Source organism: Sorex fumeus, unplaced genomic scaffold (genome assembly GCF_029834395.1).
Source record: "Sorex fumeus unplaced genomic scaffold, SorFum_2.1 ptg000081l, whole genome shotgun sequence".
In the NCBI taxonomy this organism is placed as follows: Eukaryota; Metazoa; Chordata; class Mammalia; order Eulipotyphla; family Soricidae; genus Sorex; species Sorex fumeus.
Window position 1 is genome coordinate 10,633,816 of NW_026606138.1, and position 27,351 is coordinate 10,661,166.

At 45.1% G+C, this 27,351-nt stretch overlaps 1 protein-coding gene across 1 annotated transcript in view; it reads left to right on the top strand.

Annotated features, from left to right (window-relative positions):
- Positions 1-27,351, top strand: part of CUNH12orf56 (chromosome unknown C12orf56 homolog) — a 77,365-nt gene that overhangs the window by 24,590 nt on the left and 25,424 nt on the right. Inside the window, exons 3-5 of the mRNA XM_056130808.1 lie at positions 4,315-4,390; positions 17,508-17,916; positions 23,304-23,377. Coding sequence (XP_055986783.1) covers positions 4,315-4,390; positions 17,508-17,916; positions 23,304-23,377 — 559 coding nt within the window. The remainder of the gene's footprint in view (positions 1-4,314; positions 4,391-17,507; positions 17,917-23,303; positions 23,378-27,351) is intronic.

The following is a 27,351-nucleotide window of genomic DNA, read 5'->3' on the forward strand; positions in this document are numbered from 1 at the left end:
ACAGACTTGTTCCTGACACTTCATTCGCTCTCAATGGAACGAAAATCTCCGAATGCAGCAGTTATGTGTACCTAGGTCGAGAAGTCAACATGACGAATGACCTGGCACCTGAGTAGCACAGGAGGAAGAGAGCGGCTTGGAATGCCTTCAAGAGTGTAGAAGAAATAACTAAGAGGACGAAGAACCTCCAGCTCTGGGCACATCTCTTCAACTCCACCGTTCTTCCTGCATTAACATATGCCTCAAAGACCTGGTCCCTAGGAAAACAGAATGAGAATGCTATTCGGGTCTCCCAAAGAGGAATCAAAAGAGCTATGCTATGCTTGGAGTATCACGCTTCACTCAAGTGAGAGAAGGAATCTGGAGTTCCAACCTCCGTCAACAATCAAGAATCAGGGACGCTGTCTCATTTGCCAAGGCGTTGAAAATCAGATGGGCTGGACACATAATGTGATTTGGAGCCAACCGCTGGACTAGAACCGTTACGGACTGGATTCCATGGAACATCAAAAGATTGCGTGGCCGCCCACCTACAAGATGGTCAGACTTGTTTGTCAAGACCCTGAATGAATAGTTTGAGGCTCTTCCTGTTCCTGGAGTGAGCAGATGCCATTGGGCTGCACTAGCACGCGACAGGGACAAATGGAGACTTTACTGGTGCCCACTGGAGCAAATCGATGAGTAACGGGATGTCAAGTGGTCAAGTGATGCTTAAACATATATTGCTCTAATTTTTAATTTAACCCTATAAAACATTTGATAAAACCAGTGATGAGGGGTGAAACTGAAATCCTAGATACCAAGTCTTTCAGTTTTAGTAGACATTTTTTAAGTGAAATAAAATAATTTAAATAGTTGTATTTAAGAAAATTTATTTAGAGAAGTCTGAGGGTGAGAGAGAGAGAGAGAGGTTCAATAGGTAGGTTCATTAGATTCATTAGATTCAAGAGAGAACACAGGTTTTTCCAGAGTGGGAAAAATCTTTAGCAAACATTTTCTACATAAGTTTAGTGGAATTGGTTCCAAGGATTAGAATTTGGATAACTGGAACCTCACCCTTTGCAGCTGAAAAGACAGTTGCTTTCCTTCCTCACTGTCAGTCCCAGTTCGGCAGGTGGGATGTTCTTAACTCTAGCAGTAACCAAAGTTACTCCATGCATCACAATTAGTATGAATATTTGTGAAATGCCTTTTATTAGATGTGTCTGTGATGACTGGACTCAAACACTTTGGTGTAACAAAAATTCTTACTTGCAAGTAGAAAAAGGAAATTCTATCTCTCTTAAGGCCCAAAGGGGAACAGAAGAGCCAAAGAGTGGAAGATCAGAAACTTTGGTACTATACAGCCTGAATAGCTTTCTGGACTCTCTCAGGTACCCATGTTACAAGTCTCAGCTCAGATTAGCCCAGCTAGGATCAGGAACATGTCACTGTGCCAGTCCAGCTGCGGCATAGGCAGGGGTGGATCTGTGATGAAATGACAGAAACTTAAAGGATTTGCAAAACCCTCTATGAGAAAAACACGCCAAATACCACCCACAATGACTCAGCATCTCAGGAAACCTGGGCAGAAGAAACCAATATCTCTGGGGCCTCTCGCTGCCACCAAGAGGGAAGTGAGACCCAGTGGGAAGAGCTTGTGGTCTAAGATGATTGTGGTTGAATGTCATCGGCCCTTTGTGTATTTTACAAAGACATTTCACCATGAAACATACTGTTTGAAGATCTCCTAAGATTTTTGAAGAAATGTATGTGATGGCCAGAGCGATAGTGCAACAGATAGGGCACTTGCCTTGCATGTGGCTGACCTGGGTTCAACCCCTGGCATCCTAGATGGTCCCTTGAGCACTGCGAGGAGTAATTCCTGAGTCCAGAGTCAATAGTCACCCCTGATCATCACCACGTTTGACCCCAAAACAAAACAAACAAACAAAATGTATGTGAGGGCCTCTGAAGCTTATCATCATTAGTTCTGTAGAAGGGATACAGTCATTTTTCCTGTTCTGTGTTTTGCATGGATAACTATAGGAAGATGTTTCATCATGGAAGGGAGGTTCTGGGCATGCACTTGGCGCAGATTCCTCCAAGGACACTGTCCTGAGTGGTCTCAGTCTCCAGTGCTGATGAGTCATGCTGGACTCTAGGGGACTAAGTTGGCCTCTAGTATGTCACCCAGAACAAACACCCTCTAACACTTCTATGACACCCCCCAACCCCTCCATTCATCGTGGTCATTGTTTCTTTTTGCCAAGTAAGGAGGAGACCAGGCCAGAGGAAGAGTGCAGGGCTTAGAGAACCTGTCTTCAAGGCATGTGGTCCCAAGTTCAAATCCTGGTTTCTCACATGTATGGAGCAAGTGATTTTCTGCCTCACCGAAGTCAGGTGGGCATCAGATCCCTTTTAGTGACCTGACACCCAGCAATCACTACAACTGAGAAAGACGGGTGAGCAACATAGCAGGAAGTATGACTCCTGCTGAGTATGTGTGCACACACACCTAAAGTGATGCAAACCTCGCTAAGCTCTGCAACCAGTGTGTGAGCACCACAGCCAGGCACATATGCGACCCCTGCTCATCCCATCAAAAACATCCACATAAACAACAGTGAAGGAAAGTGGGTGGGAGAATACCAAATGAATAGGGGCTGGGATGTAGTCCAGAGGAAGACCATTTGCCTTGTAGTGGGAAAATTAGGAGTAGACGTGGATAACGAGAGTCAGGACCTCTGAGTGACCCATCCTAGGATCCAGGTAGAGACGAATAGGTCATGAATCATAAGGTATGACGGGAAACAGAATGGAGAGCCAGATCCATCTGGTTGTTTGAGCAGAATCGGTATAGGATCACAGAAACAGTGAATGTCTATGTGGAACTTGAGACAGAATGTATTCATCACTGATTGTACCAAGTGTTACTTAGGTTAGCAATCATTGTATGTTAGATGAGAAAATTCCTCCCTTAGAATTGGTGTATCCTGTATTTAACCTCCTATATGAGCTCTCTATGAACCGTGTTTGTGGCTTGGTCCATTTTGGTGTTAGCCAGGTTGAGTCCACATGTGTTAAATAAAACTTGGTTCTCCCTCTAATCTCTCAATTCCTGCTTCTGATTCTTGGTCATATTTTCTCTAACAGCCCATCATGGCTGAAACCCTGAGTCAGAGCCCCAGTACACCCTGTCCTTGCCCCCTGAAAAAGTCAAGTAAAATTTATCTCCTACCCTAGATTATTGAAATCTTAATTTGGTTCTAGTTCAGAACACTTACTACCTAATGTTTTTATTTTTTAACCCCTAAAAGATAAAATATGCTGAGGCAATATGGAGAGTATGAAAAAGTTTTTATGTGAGTTGTGATTAGTTCTTTGATTTTTTTTACTTTAAATATGGTGATATTTATTATATAACTCTCTGGCAGTAATCATGAGTCAGTTTTTATACATTATGTCCTTTATTCTCTGAAGAACTTTCATCCTTATTTTTACAATATAAAATACACAGGACAAAGTTCGGAAATAGCTCAGACTTTATAGAAGTCTGAACACCATAGAAAACTTTTTTGGGTTTTTTATTTCTTTTGTTGTTTGTTTATGTGCCACACCCAGCCTTATGGTTTTGCATTCATAAATCACTCCTGGTAGGCTCGGGGGACCATATGTTGGGCATTGGTCATTGAACCCAGGTTGCCTGCATGCAAGGCTGGCAGCTTACCCGCTGTACTGTCTCTCCAGCTCATGAAGTCTGAACTTGAGAACTTGATTTTTTTTTTCAGGAGAGATGGGAGATTTGGACCACACCTATTGGTGCTCAGTGCTTGCACCTGACTCTGTGCTCTGGGGACCATATGTAGTGCCGGGGATTGAACCAGGGTCAGCAGTGATCAAGGCAAGTTGCCTTACCCACCATATTATCTTTCCAGCCCCTGAGGCACTTGTTTTAATGTCAGCATCAAAGATATTTTTGCTCCATCATGCTGCCCAGCTTACCAATTATTTTGATTATTAAAGTTTTGTTATTATTGTTGTTGTTGTTGTTTAGGTTGTATTCGGGGGCTACTCTTGGCTCTGTGCTCAGGGATTCTCCTTGAAGTGTCTGGGGACTCTGTGGTGGCAGGGCTTAAATTTCAGCCTCCAGTGTGCATGCAGTGTGTATGCCCGACCTGCTGAGCTCTCTGACCCCCAAACTGCAATTTTGGATTTGCAAATTTCTGCAAGGATTTTGTGAACACTGACATCAAATTAGTGAATGGGACTTCATCTTTTTAATAAACTGCATAAAATTATGTAATTAATGACCAGTCAACTTTATTTTTTAAGTCAAGGAAGAAAATAATGACCCTGTCTTCTGGAGAGATAAAGAACCTAAAAGTTTGGATGACTCTTCCTCCCCCAGGTGAGATTGTTGTATGGAATTAGATTTTTAGCTTTCTGATCAAAACTTATATTTTAGCTTGATTTCTTTTGTCATTTGTTGTGTTAGGACATGTTTGTTGGTCCTGAGGGGCTACTTCATGTGATGTTCAGGGGGACCAAGTGGTACTGGGTATAGAGACTTGGGTTCCCACATGTAAAACATGAACTCCAGCCCTTTGAGCCATCTCTGTTCAATCAATTTAATTTGGGAGGTGTTTGAGTCACACCCAGATGTGCTCAGGGACCATTTCTGGCTCTGTGCTCATGGATCACTCCTAGTGGTGGTCAGGAGACCACCTGTGGTGCCGTGGGTTGAACTGGAACTGGCTACATACAAAGCAAGCACCTTAACACCTGTACTATCTCACCAGCCCTGTCGATTTGAGTTTTTAATGATTTTTCTCTTTTGTTGGCTTTGCACTCAGTTCTCTTCAACCACATATCTCATAGGAGTGTGGAAGATGTTACAACTTTCTTCGAAATTCAAGTCCACTGAGTTAAATATTAATATAGATTTTGTCTCAGTTTAGAGGAATACATCATAGATGTCAAAATTAAATTGGACAACACTTATTGATACAAATATATAGACTTTAAAAAAGGCATAGTTTTTATCCTTGAGTAACTTGGACAACACTTATTGATACAAAGGTATAGACTAAGGCATAGTTTTTATCCTTGAGTAACTGATTCTAAGCAGATATGCAGTCACTGTCGTTCCGTTGTTCATCAATTTGCTCTGGTGGGCCCAGTAACGTCTCCATCGTGAGACTTGTTGTTACTGTGTTTGGCATATTGAATACGTCACGGGTAGCTTGCCAGGCTTTGCCGAGCGGGAGAGATACTCTCGGTAGCTTGCTGGGCTTTCCGAGAGGGGTGGAGGAATCAAACCTGGCTCGGCCAGGTGGGTGCGCGTAAGGCAAATGCCCTACCACTGTGCTATTGCTCAAGCCCATATTGTGTAAATTGAGATAGATGTAAAGCACATATACTAATCGAGCAAATCTTCTTGAGCAAAATGTCTAAGAAATATGAAGTGAGATGGGTAGAGGGTCTTGGGCTTGGAGCACATGCTTTGTATGCTGGAGTCAGATTTCATTGCCAACACAACATGGTCTCCTGATTATCCCTGGGTGGCCCTAAGACCCCTGAGCACTTCCAGGTATGACCTGGAGAACTCCTCAGCCCCGCCAGGTATGGTCCTGGATGCCTTTGAGCATGCTCAGGGTGGTGTGGTGTTTCCAGACACCGCAGGGCTGGAGAGCACCACACTGGTGGTCCCAGCACTGAGCCACTGCCCATAAACCAAGTATGGCTGGGAGTGGCCCCTGGAACCCTCTTCACTGCTTGAGAGATCCCTGCTCAAACCACCACACAACAACAACAACAACAACAAATGAAATAAGCATGAGGCCTGAGTGATAGTTCAATGGGTAAGGCACTTATCTTTCATGTGACCCAGGTTCCATCCCTGGTATTCCATAATGGTTCCCTGGGTACCACCAGGAATGATCCCTGAGTGCAGAGCCAAGAGCACTACTGAATGTAGCGCCCAAATAACAAAGCAAAATGAATCAATGACACAAAGAGATGTCAAGAGGAGTAAGTAGCACTCTCTTATGGGGAGATGTTGGTATACCAGATGCCAGTTGGTAAAGGAACAACGTAGTACTGTGATTGGAGGGAAAATGGAACATGTATGACTAAAGCTAAGCAGTTAGTGGCCTAAAACCTGCAAACCAGATAGGAACTTAGAAACCAAACCTAGTCCTTATTCTGGAGGCCCCTACAAGTTCAGGTAACAAGTCCTATCACAGGATATGTGACCAATCTTGAAAGTTTTGAGAATGTTAAGATCATTTTTATCATAAAATGGCCTGACAGGCATACTTAAAAATGGATTGAAGAGGGGCCAGAGAGTTAGTACCATGGGTAAGGTGCTTGCTTTGCATGTGTCCTACCCTGGTTCCATCCCAGGCACCATGTAGGGTTCTCCAAGTCCAACCAGGAGTGATCCCTGAGCATGGAACCAGGAGTGAACCCTGGGCTCTGCTGGGTGTGTCCTCCCCAAACAAAAAGAAACAAGCAAACGACAATGCTTTGAAGAGGGGAGATCTGCAGGATCCACGGTAAGGAATGAGGAGAGGAATCGGGGTGGTAGTGAGGATAAAGCGGGAAGAAAGGTTGGAGGGCACCCCGAGGGCAGCAGATGATTCGCCTACAGGAGTTCCAGGGCCAATCCCCAGTGCTGCCTAAAGGTTGGTCTTACAGAACTGGGAATTGTTGTCTTCTTGGTGGAGGTGGTGGTGGTTCAGGGTCACTTCCTGTGATACTTGGCCCGACCTGGAATAAAGGGAAAAAAGATGACCTGAGATCATGATCCGCGGGTTTTCTCCACGCCTGCATTGCCACTGTGCTCTCAGGGAGACTGGGAAGTTTGGACTCCTGGATTCTTCTCCAGACCATTGATTTAGGAGTCAGACTCAACAATCTGCGAGTCAGGTCCGAGAATTCCAGGGCTAGTCAACCTACAGGAAGTTCTTTTGTTTCTGAATGATTGAGATCCTGAGTTCTACACCTAAATGTGTGTGTGTGGGGGAGAGGGGGGTGGCTGTGGCTGTGACTGTGTTCAGGACTTAATCCTTTTTTCAATTTATTTTTATTTTTTAATTATTTTAATTTATTTTAATTTTATTTATTTATTTTTGCTTTTTGTGTCACACTCGGCGATGCACAGGAGTTACACCTGGTTCATGCACTCAGGAATTACTCTTGGCGGTGCTCAGGGGACCATATGGGATGCTGGGAATCGAACCTAGGTTGGCTGTGTGCAAGGCAAACACCCTACCTGCTGTGCTATTGCTCCAGCCCCAATTAAATTAAATTAAAAAATTTAATTTTTAAAAATTAAAAAATTTTATTTTCATAAAGTCGTTCACAATTGATTACATTCAATATTTCAACACCAATCCCACCACCATTATTTAGAATTTTCCCACAACCACTCAAGCCTGCCCCACAGGCAGATGCTAGATAATTTATTTTGTATTGTTTGTTATTAATAGAATGAGATATAAGGGTCTATAAGGATCTATGATTCAACAAAACAGTTTTTCAAAAAAGTATGAGATGTCATGCAGCCACTTTTGCCTGGAATTCTAAAATTTTAAATAATTGGGATCCAGAAACATCTCTGCAGCGAGCTGCTCCCTTCTGAGATTCATTTGTGAGTCTCTGGATCATGGCCGTTAATTCACTTAAACGGCACCTGGAGGCAGTTCAAGGGCATGACAGCTGGGACCCCGGAAAGGCAGGGAGATGGGAAGGGGTGGCCCAGTCCTGACCCCTTTGAGGCCTGGTGTTTTCAGTCACTGGTCCTGCATACTTGGGTTTTTAAGCAGATTTGTTCTCTTGCATGGGGGGCCCAGGGCAGGCCTGTGAAGATTGGCCATGAGGGTGGTGGCGATTGGGTTCTGGAAGTTTGTAGCTGCAGGGGCAGGCGGAGAGAGGACACCTGCTCCCGTCTGAGGCGGCATCACAGATTATTCTTGAGTCTGTGCTCAGGAATCATGTCTGGCGGTGCTCAAGGAGCCATATGTAGTGCTGGGGATCAAACTTGGGTCAGCTGCATGCGTGGCAAGTGCCTTACCCACTATACTACCTTTATATGTCTTTTAAGGTACAAATTTTGCTCTACTTTCACTGACAGTACCCCAGTATCAGCTTTCACCTGGCGAGTAACATGTCTCTGACTAACTCCTCCATCCCCATCCCTGCCACCTGCTGTGGTCTGAGTGTTTGTGTCTTCTTCAGGTCCGTATTTTTAAAACCCTAACTCCCAAAGATGATGGCACCCCTTGGTCTCCTGTGCACCATCAGAAGCAGCCCGTGATTAACAATGAATGTGGTCCAAGAACTGAAAGTAAATATAAAGTTCACTATCCATAATTTTCCAGCACTGTCATATCTGTAATTAAACATTTCAGTCAAAAGTATAAACAAGACAGGCTAGGGTGGAAGACACTAATTAGAGGACTGAAGAATGTTATGTACAGAGCCTTGAATGCCTCCAAGGTGTAAAGTTTTATGCCTAATTATGAGAAGCTGCAGGTCATAAGAAGTATACGATTATCTGGGGAGTCAGACTTAAAGTGTCTTTTCAGGGTAATAGTAAACAAAGGCCTTTTCACACCTAAGCGATAGAAAGCTGATGGGTGATCTCTGATAATGTGATTCAGGAGTTGTTTTTCTCTCTCTTCATTACTGGGTAGTTGCACATACTCACATCTTACAGAAAACGCAAGCAGATGTTTCACCAAAATTTTCTTTTAGAAAAAGCATATGATCTTTAGTATGTAATCTTAAGGGTTTCTTACCCATAAAATGTGTGTGTGTGTGTGTGTGTGTGTGTGTGTGTGTGTGTGTGTGTGTGTAGGTAGAGGGATGGGGAATTTTCAGAAGATCTACCTATTGCTTCTGCGTTCAAGTAAAAAGAAAAAAGAAAAACCCAAAATATCGACGGTGGAACTCAGAACTTTTACAATGCCAGCACAGATTAAGGTAAAGGTAAAGGTAAAGGCCCTCCCGTTGATCATCGATTTGCTCGAGCAGGCCCAGTAACGTCTCCATTGGAGACTTTGTTGTTACTGTGTTTGGCATATTGAGTACGTCATGGGGAGCTTGCCAGGCTCTGCCGCGCGGGCGAGATACTCTCGGTAGCTTGCCGGGCTCTCCGAGAGGGGCGGAGGAATCAAACTCGGGTTGGCCATGTGGGCTGCGTGCAAGGCAAACGCCCTACCACTGTGCTGTCACTCCAGCACAGATTAAGATCAATATAAATTTTATTGAATTTGTCTTGAATAATCCATGAAGGAAAAAGATTAATGTTAATACGTTTCCTTTATTCTGGTGTATTTTGCTCTGATTTTCCATCTCTCTGTAGCTTTTCCTGATAGTTGGTTAGTGAAACCGTAAAAGCAAGTTCTGTTTCGGTATTTATTTTGTTTTTGAGTCACACCCGACAGTGCTCAGGGGCTATTCTCAGCTCTGTGCTCAGGAATTAATCCTAGTGGTGTTCAAAAATCAACTCCAGTTTTCCTGAAAGCAAGGCATGTGTTCAGCCCATTGAGTTCTCTTTCCGGATCCCATAGTAAATTTTCTAGCTACCGTGCATGATGAGTAAAAGATGAGAATTTGGGAGAAAATGACCTGTTTAATTAAGCAGAACTAGAGCTGACTCGTTTGGCATCCTAATGAAATGCGAGTATGTGGCACATAATTAACAAGATAGGAGAAGTGGGGTGGGTAATGGCCAAGAAGGGAAACATTATATCTTTCTCTAAGAAAAAGAATTTCTTGGCAGAAAGTAGAAAAAGGAAACTATGGTACTGGAGCAATAGTACAGGTGATAAGGTGACTGCTTTGCATGTAGCAGAACCTGGTTTGATCCCCAAGACCACCTGCCCTCCCAGCATCACCAGGAGTGACCCGAGTACAGAGCTGGGAGTAACTTCAGACGACCATAGGGTGAGGCTGTACTCCTACCCAAGCCCTCAAAAAGTAAGAGAGCTGTGAGCTGCTCCCTGCAGAGTAAATAAGCATGTAGGCTCCACAGCCACAGGTTGACGTGAAGACCTGACTCCGCGTTGGGCTATTTCGCCTCCCCAGGCTTCCCCTCACAGAGACCGGATGGATTCGTAACTGTACCCATCCTGCAGCGTGATGTGCAAGGCTGAGTCACGTGTGTATGTGTGTCAAGTACTTCAGCTGCATGTGACATTCAGTGAGGTTTACTGAAACTCAGATGTGGGGCCATGGGAACCAATCAACAGGCTGAGTGTAGCTCAGAGGCTTTGCATGCAGGAGGCCTGGGTTCAATTCCCAGTACTCAGAGCACTACCTCCAACCATCACCCAACACAGCACTGAGAGTAACCCCCAAGCACTGCTGTGTGTGACCCCGATAACCAGAGACAAAAGGGAACCAACCAAAGACTGAACTGCTTTTTTGTGCTAGTTATCAGTTCGTTTGTTACTGAGTAATCAGCCAGCACCCTCAGAATCCTTGATCAAGTCCTGGGACAAGACTTTCCTCTTCATTTCTCACTAATTACCTTGCAGAACTTAAAACATAAAAATGCTGCTCTGCGGAGGCTTGAAAGGATAGTACAGAAGGAAAGGCATTTGCCTTTCACGCAGCTGACCAGGGTTTGATCCCCCTCATCCCATATGGTCCTCCGAACACCACGATGAATAATCCCTGAGCATAGAGTCAGGAGTAAATCCTGAGCACAACCAAGTGTGCTCCCCAAACTCCAAAAAAAACACAACAAAAACAAAATCATTTCCTAATAAGTAATTTACTGTGAAATACCATTAACATGAATTTTCTACGAATTTCTTATGAAATGGGTTGTTTTAGCAGCTGGTTGCCTGATTTTTAAAAACCAATGCTTTCCACATTTGTGATTTTGATTTTGTTGGTTGTCATCGAGGAAGTGCTTCAGGCCCCCACTGGGGTGGCTGGGGGTCAAATCCAGGTCATGTCCATGCCCGGCCTGTGCTCTGAACTTCAGCCTCCTCCCCTCTCCTCTCCAGCAAATGAAGCAGCTCTACTTTCTCCCTCAAAATGCTTTACTTGAGTCACTCATATTTTGACATGTTAGTTGGTGTCCTGACCATCAGATTCTGATATGTGTGTATGTGTTGTATACATGCCTCTATCAGCACACATTGCCAGCAAGCAATTGTCTGACCTCAGTAGAGTGTCTAAGAATTCAGACCAATTCCAGACTCACTCCACCTGGAGCTAGCCTCCCTCATTGAATGCTGTCTGCAAGACAGTACTGCTCCCCACGCTACTCACTTAAACCTTTAAATCACAGGTCCTTCCTGAGCACCACTGGCTGTGGCCCCCAAACCAAGAACAACAAACAGAGGTCTCCACTGTCAGCCCCCCCCCCAGATCATCAGAACAAGGGCTGGGGAGACAGCTCAAAGGATGAAAGAGGGACGTGCATGGGCCCTGGGCTCCATTCCCTGTACCACTTGAACTCTCTAGCAGTGCTGGGTATAACCCTAAGATCCCAGCACCATAGGGAAGGCCCCCAATCCTCCAATAAAGCACAGGAATTACTGAATGGGGGGAAAAAAGGTCTTCTTTGGTTTGATAGAACTTAAGTGGGGAAGGTTGTCTAACCTGCGCCGCCTGTGAGAAAGCAAACTTCGAAGACAGGAAATGTGGGGTCTAGTTTTAGACACCAGCAGAGCGAGGCTGAAGTCACAGTTGATTTATGATCTAGTAGTTTCTCAGAAAATCATGCACATCCATGAGTAGGATTGAGTATGAACAGTTGAGGAATATGCAATAGATTTCCAATATATGTACAGAAAATGGAAGACCATGCAGGGGTCATGGGGGTATTTTTTAGTATGGTAACGAAGAGCAACCTTGTGAGGATGCTGGTGGGGCTCCACTGACCCGGACCGCCCGAAGGACAGCTGGATCTCTGGCTGGAGGTCTGGGCCTGCTGGTGCTCTGGGGTACTCTGCCAGTAGGCTGCTGGGGGGTGCTCCCAGTGGGGCTTGGTGGGGGGCACACGTAATTTCAGGGTTTGAACACAGGCCACCTTCATGGAAATCATGTGCTCCTGCCCATTGAGCTTCCCCTCCAGCCCTCCAAGTCTGTTTAAAGAAGCTTCTGGAACTGTGCTGGTGAGTCACTTGGCTTTGTTGGGTTTCTCCCATGTGTACAGGAAGTAAACATGATATTTATAGACTCTTTTTACTGCTTTTGTTTATCAGTCTGCCCAATGCTTGTTTGATTATTTGTCTTTATGCTGAGGAAACCAAAGCGGTGTAGGATGACCTATTTTGCACCCTGTCGGGTACATCTCCTGAGTTAATGAATGACAGAGGGGCCTGGGGCCTCAAGGAGAAAGAAGGGGAACTGGCAGGTTGAGGAGAAGGGACTCACATGACAAAACCAGCTGTTGTTGTTAGCCAAAAATCAGAGGAAATAGTCTTGAACTGTCTGACCCTTTTGGCTGAACAATGCAATGCCTCAGATGACCTCTGGTAACCCCTGAGCACTGTTTGGGAGCCCCCTGAAAAGTTCAGGAACAACTGAAGAGAGAAGAGGGACTTTGCTTAATTAATCAATTTATTTTGGTTTTGGGGCCACACTTAGTGGTGGTCAGGGCTTATTCATGTCTCTATGCTCAAGGGTCATTCCTGGTGGGCTTGGGGGACCATATGGGGTGCCAGTTATCAAACCCAGGTCGCCATGTCCAAGGCAAATGCCCCACTGACTGTACTATTGCTCTGGCCTCAAGAAGGGATTTATGGGGGGGGGGGGACAGCTTAAGGGCACACGCTACAAGCTACAGAAGAAGCTACAAAAAAGGAATTACCTGTCTGATTTTATGTTGAGTAAAGATGATGTAATAGTTCATACATATCCGGGTATATTTTAGAAAAAAAATCATGCATATTTTGAGAGAGAAAATGAGAACTACACAGCTGAGGAACACCCATGGACACATGCTGAATGTTCAGAGGAGATGAGAATCATCCCTGGGGGGTGAGCTAAGTAAGGTAACGAGGAGAAAAAAGGTACAGGTCGAGGAGGGCTGTGTCACCCGGCCTCTGCTGACCAACACTGCCCAGCCTGGGTCTGAGACCCTTCACAGAACCCAGGGAGCCTTGAGACTCAGTCTTGGCCCAATCAAAGCCAAAAGAATGGAGCAAGATGATTTCTCTCAGAGAGGGACTGTCACACATCCTCCAAAAAGCAGGCTTTCCAGGCTTTTGCGTTTTAAAATTTTTTTATTTTGTTGGGCTGGAGAGATGGCTCAGTGGGTGGAGCGCAGGCTTGCATGAAGGAGACCTAGGAGTTCATGCCCAGAGTCAAGCAGGGAGCCAAGAGTAATCCCTGAGGACAGTCGAACATGGCCCCGAAACAATTAAAATATTACTGTTAATTTATTTATTTGTACCTGTTGTGATTATTAAACTTTTAGGGGCTAGGATGTGGCTTAGTGGTAAATTGCTTGTGTTGCACGAATGAGGGCATGGGTTTGATCCCAGCACCATTCAAACCTTTTTTGATTTTAGTTTTATTTGGGGGGGAGTCATACTCGGTGGGCTGGAGCGATAGCACATGTGTTTGCCTTGCACGTGGCCGACCTGGGTTCTATTCCTCCGCCCCTCTTGGAGAACTCGGCAAGCTACCGAGAGTACCCCGCCCACACGGCAGAGCCTGGCAAGCTCCCTGTGGAGTATTCAATATGCCAAAGACAGTAACAAGTCTCACAATGGAGATGTTACTGGTGCCTGCTCAAGCAAATCGATGAACAATGGGAGGACAGTCTACAGTGCATACTCAGTGGTACTAGATGGGAGTAGGGGCTATTCACTACTGGCTCCGGAACACTGTGAGCTGTGCTCAGGAGAACATGTGATACCAGGGAGCAAACCTGAGTCTTCAGTATGCAAAGTATAGTCACCATACTTTCCCTGAGAGCCATCCCTTTGCCCTAAAGTTTAAAAATAATAGTAGTGTATAGGGTCCACTACTGACAGAGCTTGGCCTCTACAGTTTGTGGCACTCAGTACTGGGGAGCAGGGGCCACGTGGTGCTGGGGATCAAACTCATGGCCTTGCTCATGTTAGGAAATGGTCTACCAGTGGGCCAACTCGCCGGCCACTATTTTATATTTTTCTTGGGTCCTTCCCTTCCCCTGATTTAGTTACTGTGATGATCGGGGTCATCTGCAGTTGGTTGGGTTCTTTCCTTACTATAGTGGTGGTGCTTGAAAAACACTTTTGGTTGCAGTGGCTCAGCATGGTCTCACAGCTGAGGTGCTTATACCCTGTGTGTGTGTTTGTGTGTGTGTGTGTGTGTTGTGCTGGAGCTAACATGCAATTGTGGTTCTGGGGATCCCCGATGGCAATGCAAGTGGGGTGATGCAGGGATCGGAGCTAAGGTCTCATGCCTGCAAGGTGCTACAATGCTGAGCCATCCCAGGCTCCCTGTTTTTGTTTTCCTTGCCCTCAAGAGTTTATCTGAGTTTGGAGGTAGTTCAGAAAAAGAAGGTCACAAAGTCATAAAAAGTCCGTGGGATGGTGTAATGGTGTTGGGATTCGTGTTAGAATATTAAATATAAATCAATATAAATTATTGTGAACAACTTAAAAAATAAAATTAAAATTTTAAATAAAAAAATTCACTTTTCACAGCGCCCAAAAGTAGAGAGAGAACAAAAGGGAATGCCCTGCCACAGAGGCAGGGTGGGATTGGGGGGATGGGGGGTGGGAGGGATACTGGGATCAGTGGTGGTGGAGAATGGGCACTGGTGGAGGGATGGGTACTCGATCATTGTATAACTGAAACCCAAGCACAAAAATTCGTAAGTCTACAACTGTACCTCATGGTGTTTCACTAATAAAAATTTTTAAAAAGTGAAATGAGTTAGAAAGAGAGGGACAGACATAGAAGGACTGCACTCATTTGTGGAGTATAAAACAGCATAACATGAGGCTGGCACCTAAGGGTAGTAGATACACGGGACAGGAAGATTGCTCCATAGCTGGAAGCCTGCCTCATGAGCAAAGGGGAGAAGGCAGCTGGAATAGAGAAGGGATCACTAAGAAAAAGATGGCTGGAGGAATCCGCCGGGATGGGAGATGTGTGCAGAAAGTAGATAAAGGAACAAACATGATAACCTCTCAGGGTCTGTATTGCACATCACGGTCCTCCCGTTGTTCATCGATTTGCTCGAGCGGGCCCAGTAACGTCTCCATCATGAGACTTGTTGTTACTGTGTTTGGCATATGGAACACATTACGGGTAGCTTGCCAGGCTTTGCCATGAAGGCGAGATACTCTCAGTAGCTTGCCGGGCTCTCCAAGAGGGGTGGAGGAATCGAACTCGAGTCGGCCATGTTGGCTGTGTGCAAGGCAAATGCCCTACAACTGTGCTATCGCTCCAGCCCATTGCACATCATAATGCCCAAAAGTAGAGAGAGATTATGGGGAATCATGTCTGCCATGGAGGCAGGGGGAGGGTGGGAAAGGGGTGTATACCAGGGATATTGGTGGTGGGGAATGTGCACTGGTGGAGGGAGGGGTGTTTGATCGTTGTGTGATTGTAACCCAAACATGAAAGCCTGTAACTATCTCACGGTAATTCAATAAAAATTTTTAAAAAAATTCACTTTTCAGGAGCTGAAGAGATAGTATAGGGGTTAAGGCACTTGTCTTGCAGGGAGCTAATACCAGGTTTGATCCCTGGGACAACATATTGGTCTCTCTAGCACCACCAGGAGTGATCATCCCTGAGCACTAAAGAAATAATCCAAATGGGGCCCAAGAGATAACACAGACATTAAAGCTCTTGCCTTGCACATGGACGACTCTGGTTTGATCCCTGGAACTGCTTGTGATTCCCTGAGCACTGAGCTCAGAGCCAGGAGTAGCCCCTGAGCATGGCTGAGTGTAATCCCAAAACCAAAAACCAAACTATGTCTCCAATTTGAAAAAAAAATCACACTGTGCAATGATGACATATTTGTCTGCTTATTGATAGGTTGTTCCAAAAGTAATTAAAAGTCTTAATTCTGGGACGCCCCCCTCCCCGACATTTTCATTCTTCTCTGTAGTTAAGAAGATGGTTTAAAAGTTTCTCTTGAACCTGTAGTACCCTGATTGCTTTGACATGGAATGATTCACATGACAAAATACATGTGTTGGGAATGTTTGGCCATCATGGTCTGTTAGATTCTGTCATCTGCTGCGACTTCCTAAACTCTGCAGTTTCCTCCCTTGTGTAGAGGAGAGAAGTAGGTTGTGGTAGACAGAACCAAGATGGCAAACCATGGGACCCAAGAAAATTCTAAATGGGCTGGAGCAATAGCACAGCAGGTAGGGAGTTTGCCTTGCATGTGGCCAATATGGCCGACCTGGGTTCGATTCCTCCACCCCTCTCAGAGAGCCTGGCAAGCTACCGAGAGTATCTCGTCCACACGGCAAAGCCTGGCGAGCTACCCGTGATGTTTTCAGTATGCCAAACACAGTAACAACAAGTCTCACAATTTGTTGTGAGACGTTACTGGTGCCCACTCGAGCAAATCGATGAACAAAGGGAGGACAGTGCTAAGTGCTACAGTGCCGCGCCTGTTCAGACACAGTTCTGTGGGGAGATATGCATCCACTGCTGCTCAGTGGCGCTCCTCAAACCTGAGAGGCAGTGACAGGACAGAAGGAGCTGAAAGAACAACAAGCTGGCAAGTCACAACGTGGTGGACTCGTGTCTCCAACAGCCTTCTTGCCTGCAGAGTCCTATGAAGACAAAGAACAAGACTTTAGAAAGGGCAGTTAGGGAACCAAAGAGACAGAATAATGGGTAGGGCACTTGCCTTGCCCGTAGCCAATCTGGGTTCAACCCCTGGCACCACATATGGTTCCCTGAATGCAGAGTCAGAAGTAAGCCCTGTGCACCACCAGGTATGCTGCCCAAACAGAACAAAACCCCCAAAAGTTAGGAGGAGCAGATTGTAAACTGGGGGGTGCCGGGCCGGCCCATAAACTCAGTTGTGAACAAGTCCTCTGATGCACGCATGCTCCAGGGTTCTGTCAATCTAAAGGAAGGCTGGATGGAGGGTTCTGTGTAGGTGTTGACTTCCTTGTATAGGTTTAGAGGGAAAAGGACAAGATAAGGGAAAAATGGGACATTCTTTACATTCTCAACAGCCATGCCCAGAGGAGTTTGAGAGCTTTCATTTTGAGTCCAGCTCTTAATTCCTTTTGGTCCGGGTTCAGTTGGAAAAAATCGGGTGGAGTATTTTGGATGGGATAAAACCAAGAAAATAACATTAATTTTTCCTCCTTCATATGACTAGGGTTTTTTTTCTAAGATCTATTAAAAAGACAAAGAAGAAAGAATAATCCATTTTCAAGACCAGAATAAAAAGTGCTCCCATTGGAAATATCAGGGCTGTGTGAAGAAACTTTTCTTTCATGGGAAGACGTTTACTTCTGCTTTTGGGTTCTTCTCACTTCTCTCCAGTGCTGAGTTTAATGCTTCATTCTCCCTGGCAGGTACCGCCAAGAGGACAGCACAGCCCGGGTGGAGGATGCCTCACTCTGTCCTCCAGGAGGCCCCCAGCAGCCCTCCCCTCGGGGCCTCCGTACCTCCCGGCCCCTGCCACAGCCCTCCAGGAGGAGCTGTCAGCCTGCCTCAGCCCCGGGCAAGGCTGTCACTGTGCCATCTCGAGAAGCAAACACAAAAGCACCCCAGGGACTTCCAGGTCACAAAGACGCTCTCAGTGAAATTCCTTTCAAGTGCAATGGGAACGGAAGTGAGTTTTACTTAGGAAATTCCTCCCCAGCCGTCCCTTCGCAGAACAACACAAACAAGAAAAAGAAATCGGAACTTCACTTGTATGTTACTTCCACAACGTCATCAATATTTTTGCACTTAAAAAGTTCATGGAACAATTATATTATAGTAAGTGTCCTCGTAAGTTAACCTTGACGTGAGTTGTTTTTTTTTTTTCTTTTTAAATTTTGCATTGTTTGGTTTTTAGAGCAAAGAGGTTTCCTTGGCTGTACCTCCCCAGGTTGGAGATTTAGCCTGGGAATTTAATAATATGGTGGAAGATTAACTTTAATTATGAAGGAGATTATTTTATGAAAACTCTTACACTAGGTAAATGCTCATGATCAGGGCTAGAGTAATAGTACAGCAGGTGGGTGTTTACTTTGCACGTATCAACCAGGGTTCAATCCCTACCACCACATATGGTCCCTCCAGCCCTGCCAGGAGTGATCCTTGAGCTCCGAGCCAGAAATAAGCCTTGAGCACTGCTAGGCTTATTGTGACCCCCTCAACAAACCGGAAAATAAAAAAAGCTCATTACCAAATGTCTGAAGGAAAAGGAGATGGATTTGGGTTGTACAGGGGCAGGTATGCAAGAGTGAGTGAGGAAGCTCTCGGTGAGTTTTTTTTTTTTTTCTCAAAACATGGGGATGATCTTGTCTTGCGTATTTGTGAGCATATGAGCAGGGTGATCTTTGGCAATGATCTGGGATGATTTTAGAGAGTACAGGGCTCAGAAACCAACTTTGTCAGTATGTTTCTGTATTTCTTTGTTGGGTGGTTAAAAGTAGGTTTAAATGGGAGAGAGAATTACAGGTTCTGGTCATTTTCTGGAGATCACTTAATCCTAGTCCCTTGTTTTATGAATGAGGAAAATGTAGCACAACATTTTACGTGACTTACTTATTCAAAATGACCTGGCAAGTTTAGGGAAGAAGCAGAACACCATCCTTAGTGATAATTTAAAGTATGTAATTGGTTTAACAAATGAAAAACCTATTAAACTAATCTGAGCTTTTCCATGTCTCTTCATGAGCTCTAACTTTTGTTACTGATCTTCCAACTTATTATTGTTACAGAAAATCTGTGGCTGAGAGAGATACCAGGGTGAAGGTGCTTTGCCTTGAATGCAGTTGAACATGGTTCTGTCCCTTGGCACCACATGCTCCCCCAGGCTTCGATGGGTATTGCCCTGGTGGCGTGGCCCAGGTCACTTCCATTATCATGAGGCTTGAGCAGCGCCATATTCTCAGGCATCAGCATTGAACTGCTGTGCTGGGTGACTGACTCACAGAAAGACCCACCACCCCACCCCCGTGCCCCAAAGAAGACACTGGTGGCCAGATATGGCTCTGGGATGGGGCATTGGCCTTGCAGGTACAAGGGCCGAGGTTCCTTCCTTAGTAACATCACCACCACCAAGAGGCTCTTTTTTCATTCAGAAGAAAAGCAGACTACGTATGCTTATAAAAGTAAAGCAGAATATATAGGCTTATAAATGGCTGAAGATGGTGAAAGACAGTGCTATTTTTCCCAGTTCAAATGTTTAATGCTTAAGATTCTTCTCTAAATTGTGAAATAGATTCTCCAAGTGAAGAGTGTCAGGGTAAGGAATCAGCATTGAGCTGCTGATTCCTGCAGCTCTAAAGCACTTGCCTTGCACTGGTGAGGCCCTGAGTTCGATTTCTGGCTCTGCTGTTTCTGTGACACTGTTTTTCATCAGGGTGGCTGCCACTGATGCAGAGAAGAAATTCCCCACTGCCATTCTGTGTTCTTCTCTGGCTGCCTGAGCAATCAAATGAGCATCGCAGATTAGGTGGAGAGAAGAACAACCTGAATTACATCCACAGGGAGAATCGACATGGAGTGAGGGGGATGAGGGTGACCCAAATGACAAAATATCTCTCTGCCCCCATGCCCCCTAGGTAGATCAGGCTTCCCCAATTGAAACATCATTTCTGAAGATGACCCAAAATTTGGATAATGCCTCAATTTTTCTTTCTTTCTTTTCTTTTTTTTTGGGGGGGGGAGGGGTTTGGGTCACACCTGGTGATGCACAGGGAGTACTCCTGGCTCTGGACTCAGAATTTACTCCTGGCAGTGTTCAGGGGACCATATGGGATGCTGGGAATCGAACCTGGGGCTGCTGTGTGCAAGGCAAACACCCTACCTGCTGTGCTATCGTTCCAGTCCCATCTTTCCTTCTTTTTAAAAAAATCCTTCTTCATATTAGGATTTTTATTAAAATACCTTGATTTGGGGGAGTTACTTAGAGCATCATGACTTTCATTCAATGCCTCAATTTTCATCCTTTTATATAGATAAGGTGTGTGTGTGTGGGGGGAGGTGTTGGTGTTGAAAGTATAACTTTGGGGTTTGGGGAGATCTCAAGGGGCTCGAGTGTTTCCTTGTTCTGAAGTTTCTGGAGTTCTCTATGGCTTAGCCCTGGTAGCTCCCAAGTCTCTGGGAAGCTCTGCTGAGCCTGAACACAAATTGCACCTTCCTCCCCATTCCTCTTAAATGTGCAGGACCTTGATGACCTTAGCTTGGAACAATCCTCATGCCAGAGTGACATGCTTGGGAAGGCCTGTTCTGAACACCTTGGGGAGGCCCATTCTTCACCACTTTTGATTGTCTTGGTGATGTTTTCAAAAGTTATAGGCAAGAGGAAGAAAATTACCCACTACATCAGTCAGTATTACTTTGGTTCACTGATCTTTTCTGTCTTAAAATTTACAGTGATTGGGGCTGGAGCACAGCGGGTAGGGCATTTACCTTGCACGCAGCCAACTTGGGTTCTATTCCCAGGATCCCATATGGTCCCTCGAGCACTGCCAGAAGTAATTCCTGAGTGCAGAGCCAGGAGTAACCCCTGAGCATCACTGGGTGTGACCCAAAAAGAAAAAAAATTATAATGATTTTCATGTGGAAATAAGGAACTATTCCCAGAAAGGATATTTTTGTTATATTTTTTGTTTTGGTTTGGTTGTTTTTAGTACCACACCCAGAACTCTTCAGAAGTCACTCCAATAATGTTGGGGCCATGACTTGAACCAGGGCCAGTCATGTGCAAGGCAAGCATATTAAGCTCTGTATTCTCTCTCTGGCACTCAAGCACTAATAGGAATGACTGTTAGATTTAAAGGAAATTTTATCTAGATTTAAAGGAAGTATAAACATATAGAAAAGGTTTAAAAAAAGCAGTTTGATAAAACAACTTAGAGCAGTGACAGAAGTAGTAGAAAGAAGAAGAAGAAGAAGAAGAAGAAGAAGAAGAAGAAGAAGAAGAAGAAGAAGAAGAAGAAGAAGAAGACATATCCCCCCGCCTTTCCACCCCTTCCCTGCTTCTTCCCATCCACTTCCATGCTCTAATATAAGGAATTGATGGGCTGGAGCGATAGCACAGCGAGTAGGGTGTTTGCCTTGCATGCGGCCAACATGGCCAACCCGAGTTCGATTCCTCCACCCCTCTCGCAGAGCCCGGCACGCTCCCAAGAGTAAAGCCTGGCAAGCTCCTCATGATGTATTGGATATGCCAGACACAGTAACAATAAGTCTCACGATGGAGACTTTACTGGGCCCGCTCGAGTCAATCGTTAAACAATGGGAGGACAGTACTACAGTGCTACAGTAATATAAGACAGGCACAATCTTCTCTGGAGTTAGAGATCAGCAATATTTCAGAAATTCCTTCTCACCTGAATGTTAAGCCTCAACATAAACAAAAGTTTATTTAGAGAACCTACTGGACACTGCATGTGCATTTACTTTAAGACCCCAGAATTAAAGGGAAACGGTAACCTGGAAAAAAAAAACAACCCCATTAATAAGAGACTGCACTGTATAGCATTGTCCTCCCGTTGTTCATCAATTTGCTCGAGCGGGCACCTGTAACGTCTCGCAACAAATTGTGAGACTTGTTACTGCATTTGGCATACTGAATATGTCACGGGTAGCTTGCCAGGCTTTGCCGTGCGGGCGAGACAATCTCAGTAGCTTGCCCAGCTCTCCGAGCGGGGTGGAGGAATCAAACCTGGATGAGCCATATGCAAGGCAAATGTCCTACCTGCTGTGCTATCGGTCCAGCCCAATAAGAGACTCGAGCGAGCCCAGTAACGTCTCCATTGGAGACTTTGTTGTTACTGTGTTTGGCATATCGACTACATCACGGGGAGCTTGCCAGGCTCTGCCGTGCGGGCGAGATACTCTCGGTAGCTTGCCGGGCTCTCCGAGAGGGGAGGAGGAATCGAACTCGGGTCGGCCATGTTGGCTGCGTGCAAGGCAAACACCCTACCGCTGTGCTATCGCTCCAGCCCCAATAAGAGACTAGTTAACAAAATTATTATGTATCTGTGCTGTGAAGTACTATCTAGGTAATCATTCCAAAAACTATAGTAAATCAGTATGCACAGACATGGAGAACTACCACAGATTAGAAAATTTCATTTAACACATGATATAATTTAGCTGGTACTAAATATATGAGACTATATGATACACTATATAAAGATTATAGTGTATATGTTATAATATGGTTTTTGATGCTTGAAAGACTAGAAACCAAACTGATAATAGTAAGATTTGAATAGTGGGATGGAAAAGGTAGGGAGAGACAGAGAACATTTTTTTAGGGGGGGAGTTGGGGGCCACACCCAGGTGTGCTCAGAGCTTATTCCTAGCTCTGTGGTCAGTGGTCACTTCTGGTGGTGTTTGGGGGACTATGGTGATACTGTGGAAAAACCCGAGTTTCTCTTGTGCAAGGCAAATGCCTTAATTCCTACACAAGGTCTCTGTCTTTGTCTTTTATTTTTTACTTTAGGTATTTCTTTATGATCATTTTCTTTTAAAATGGACAAATATTGTTTTTATAGAACTTCAATAAACCTGTAGAAGGAAAAGATTCTATGTGAGTTGAGCTCTGAAAGGAGCTTTATAAAATAAAACATGTGCTATGGAAAAGACTCAAGGAGAGAGAGGTTGTTGACTAAAAGTAGGATGGATACTTTAGGATGGATACGTTAGGTATTTCTTTATGATATAAATACTTTATGATATAAATAGCACTGTCCTCCCATTGTTCATTGATTTGCTCGAGTGGGCCCAGTAACGCCTCCATTGTGAGACTTGTTACTGTGTTTGGCATATTGAATACGTCACGGGTAGCTAGCCAGCCTTTGCTGTGCGGGCGAGATACTCCCGGTAGCTTGCCGGGCTCTCTGAGAGGGGTGGAGGAATCAAACCTGGCTCAGTCAGGCCGGCTGTGCGCAAGGCAAAATACTTTATGATATAAATACTTTAGGTATTTCTTTATGATCATTTTCTTTTAAAATGGACAAATGTTGTTTTTATAGAACTTCAATAAACCTGTAAAAAGAGTTGAGCACTGAAAGGAGCTTTATGGAATAAAACATGTGCTATGGAAAAGACTAAAGAAGAGAGAGGATGTTGGCTAAAAGTAGGGGGAAATGACTTTCAGTGTACACAACTTTAACAATTCCATTTTCCCCCTCTTTCAGAAAGCTACTCTTTTACAAGATCCCTTAAAAGTTAGTGAGCTCAGTTCTGCACTTGGAAGTCAAAAGCCATATAGGTAAGTAGACTAGTACAGTAGAGTGGCCTGGACACCTGTTCTCTCCTCTCTGCCTTTTCTGGCTCTTGTGTGGCTCCCATCACCTTTATCCACTGCCCAGCTCTGCCCTGAATTTCAGATCTGCAAGCACTTAACCACAAGACATCACTTCTACGGGAGGTCTCCCTTAATCTCCCTCTCCCCTTCACCACCCCACACATTCAGTCAATCACTCCATGTGTTTCAACCACTGTTGATATTTCTTTTTTTTTAATTTTTTAAATTTATTTTTTGTTAAATTATCACGAGATACAGTTACAAAATTGTTCGTGATTGGGTTTCAGTCATACAATGTTCCAACCCAGTCTCTTCACCAGTGTACAGTTCCCATCACCAATGTCCCCAGTTTCCCTCACACCACCACCCCCAGCCTGCCTCTATGGCAGGCACTTCTCCTCCTCCTCTTCTTCCTCTCCCTCTCCTTCTCCTTTTTCTTCTTCTCCTCCTTCTTCTCCTTCTCCTCCTTCTCCTTCTCCTTCTTCTCCTTCTCCTTCTCCTCCTTCTCCTCCTTCTCCTCCTTCTCCTCCTTCTCCTTCTCCTCCTCCTCCTCCTCCTCCTCCTCCTCCTCCTCCTCCTCCTTCTTCTTCTTCTTCTTCTTCTTCTTCTTCTTCTTCTTCTTCTTCTTCTTCTTCTTCTTCTTCTTCTTCTTCTTCTTCTTCTTCTTCGTCATCGTCATCATCATCTCCTCCTCTTCCTCCTCTTCCTCCTCCTCTTCCTCCTCGTCCTCCTCCTCCTTCTTCTTCTTGTTCTTCTCCTTCTTCTCCTCCTCTACCTCCTCCTTCTTCTTCCTCTTCTTCCTCTTACTCCTCCTCCTCTCTCCCTACAATACCAGTTCTTGTTTAGAGTGATTATTTCCAACTATCATTGTCATAGTGGTCCGTTCTCTGTCCCAATTGACCTTCATGATATTTCTTGAATGTGTCTGGATGGTGTTTCCCCATGTGTTGGGTTCCAGTGATCTCTGTTCTGGACTCCTAGTCACTCAGCTGACATCTCTTTTCACTTTGGCCCCTATTTTGCCTCTCAGAGAGGTCTTTTCATTTTGTAACTTCCATAAAGCCCGTGACTGACTCCTATTTATTGGTATGAAAAGCTCTAAACTCTATTAGGCCTTACACAGAGCTTCCTGATGTCACTTTCATCTTCTATCATTAACTATTGTGTTTCTCCCACTTTTTAAAAAATTTTTAAAATTTTTATTAGTGAGACACCATGAGGTACAGTTGTAGACTTACAAATTTTTGTGCTTGGGTTTCAATTATACAATGATGCTAAACCTCTGACCCAAATGAACTCATAGTTCTTAGAAGCTTTCTGTTTACTTTCCCTCAGGCTCTAGCAGGATGGCTCCTGTTCTGGACTCCTGTTCTCTACTCTTCCACTGTGAATAAGTTCGACTCATCAAGTTTCACCTTACTGTCCATTTTTCTTTCTTTTTTGGGGGGTGACTTTGGGGTCACACTTGGTGATGCTCAGGGGTTAATCCTGGCTCTGCACTCAGGAATCACTCCTGGCAGTGCTCAGGGGACCATATGGGATGCCAGGGATCAAACCCTGGTCAGTTGCATGCAAAGCAAATGCCCTACCAGCTGTATTATCACTACGGCCCACCTATGTCCTTTTTTCAAAAATCACTTCTTTGGGGTTGGAGCAATAATGCAGCAGATAAGGCATTTGCCTTGCAAGCAGCCAACCCAGGCTTGATCCCCCATCCCGTATGATCCCCTGAGCACTGCCAGAAATGATTTCTGAGTGCAGAGCCAGGAGTGACCGCTGAGCATCACCGGGTGTGACTTAAAAAACCAAAAGCCAAAAGCCCTCCCCTCCCTCAGTAAAGAACCACTTCTTGACCCCTCAAGACTAAGTTGAGACTCTCCAAAATGTCCTATGCTTACGCATCCCATAGCACATGCTGCACGTGTTACCATGGCCAGTCTGGCTCTCTTCTACCCTTTCATGCACTGTGTCCCTTAAGGGCAGTTGGTATCAATCAGCATTCATAGAATGAATGAGTGGATGAATGAATGATGGGAAAATGTGGAGTTTGGGGCCAGATCATAAAGGGCCTTACATGTGAGACTAAGGAGTTTAGATTTATTTCAGACTTCATAGTTTCCTGTGTTCTAAAACATAAGTCAGTCTTATATTGAAGCAGTTTCTTCTGATGTGATTTTCTATCCCAGTAAGTAGGCTGTGAACCCCCAGAAGACAAAGAGAATGCTTTTAAAAATATGACTATTTTTCTTCCTTATCGCAGTACTTTGCGCCCTGAAAGCACTCACTGAACTCATTGATGATGCTGTCAACTTTTTGTTTGTTAGGGGTTCACATCTGGTGGTGCTCAGGGCTTCCATCTGGCTCTGCACTGAGGGCTCACTCTGGTTGGTGCTCCAGAACTGTATGGAGTATTTGGGATCAAACCAGGGCTGGCCGAGTGCAAGGCAAGTGCCTTAACTCCTGTCCTATCTCTCTAGCCCAGCACTGTCAGTGTCTGCCAGAGTGATATATATTGGGGGCCATGTAAAAAAAATTAAGGGTCAGTTTAATTCTTTGTTCTTACTGTGTGGGAGCCACACAGAGTGGTGCTCAGGCAAGCCACAAGTGCTGCCCACGTGGTGCTGAGGGTGGAAGGCTGCAGGGCTGGGACTCAAAACACTCAAACCTGGGACCTCATGGAGGCAGGAATGGTGCTCTTCACACTGAGCCTCAGCCTTGGGCCCCCGAGTAAGAATTTTCAAATGTTTAGGGCCTAGAGCCATAGTACAGTGGATTAGGCACCTGCCTTGCATGTGGCCAACCTGGGTTCCATCCCTAGCATCACATATGCTCCCTGAGTCTCAGTGGATATCCTTGAGCACAGAGCCAGGAATAAGCCTTGAGCACTGCTAGGTATGGCCCAAAGTGAAAAATAAAATAAAATAAAATAATAAAAATTGCACAATTGGAGAAGTACTATCATTGTCTCCATTTTACAGATGAGGAAACTGAGACACAGACAGTCTAGGAACTTGGCTCAACTCACCCAGTTGAGCCGGGATATATTTCATATTTCCATTTGCCTGGCTGACCCTGCCTCCACCATCAACATGTTTATGTGCTGCTGTGATAACTATTGCTGAATTTCGTTCGTGTTTTCTCTGTCTCTTTATCTCTCTCTCTCTCTTCCCACAATGCTCAGCAGTTGAATGCTCTGGGGAAACTCCCAGATTATCGTTTGGAGGGCTGTTTCTGGTGATGCCAGGAGCTGGACCCTGGCCTCCTGCGTGCAGAGCACATTCCCTAGCCTACAAGCAATCTCTAGGTCCCATCGGGACTGGATGCTTAATTATCACTTCTCTGGTATCTCTGCTAGAGAAGATTTTGTTTGAGGGCCCTACCCTCTCCTTCCCTCCCTCCTCTCTCCTTCCCTCCCTCCCTCCCTCCCTCCCTTCCTTCCATCCCCCTCTCTCTCATTCTCTCTTTCTCTTTATTCTGGTGATGCTCAAGGGTTATCCAAGGGGCTTCACTCAGAAATTACTCCTGGCAGTGCTTGGGGGACCATATGGGATACTGGCAATTGAACCCATGTTCGGCACATGCAAAGCAGGCACTGTACCTGCTATACTATCTTTTCAGCCCCACAAATCTTTAATTATCAATAAAGCTTTTACGCTTTAAGACATGCTAGCTGGGGCTGAAGGGAAAGCCCTGTGAGTGAGTGCATGTTCTGTATGCTGCAGCCCAGAAACCTGAGCACCACCTGAGTGGCTTCCCCTTCCTCCAGCACAAAGCTGAGAGTAGCGCTGGAGAGGATGTGGCCCCCACACAAAAGCAAAGGGGCTGGAGAAATAGCATAAGGGTTGAAGTGTTTGCCTCACATGTGATGACCCTGATTTGATCCTTGGCCTCACATGTGCTCCCACAAGCACTGTCAGGAATAATCCCTGAGCAGAGCC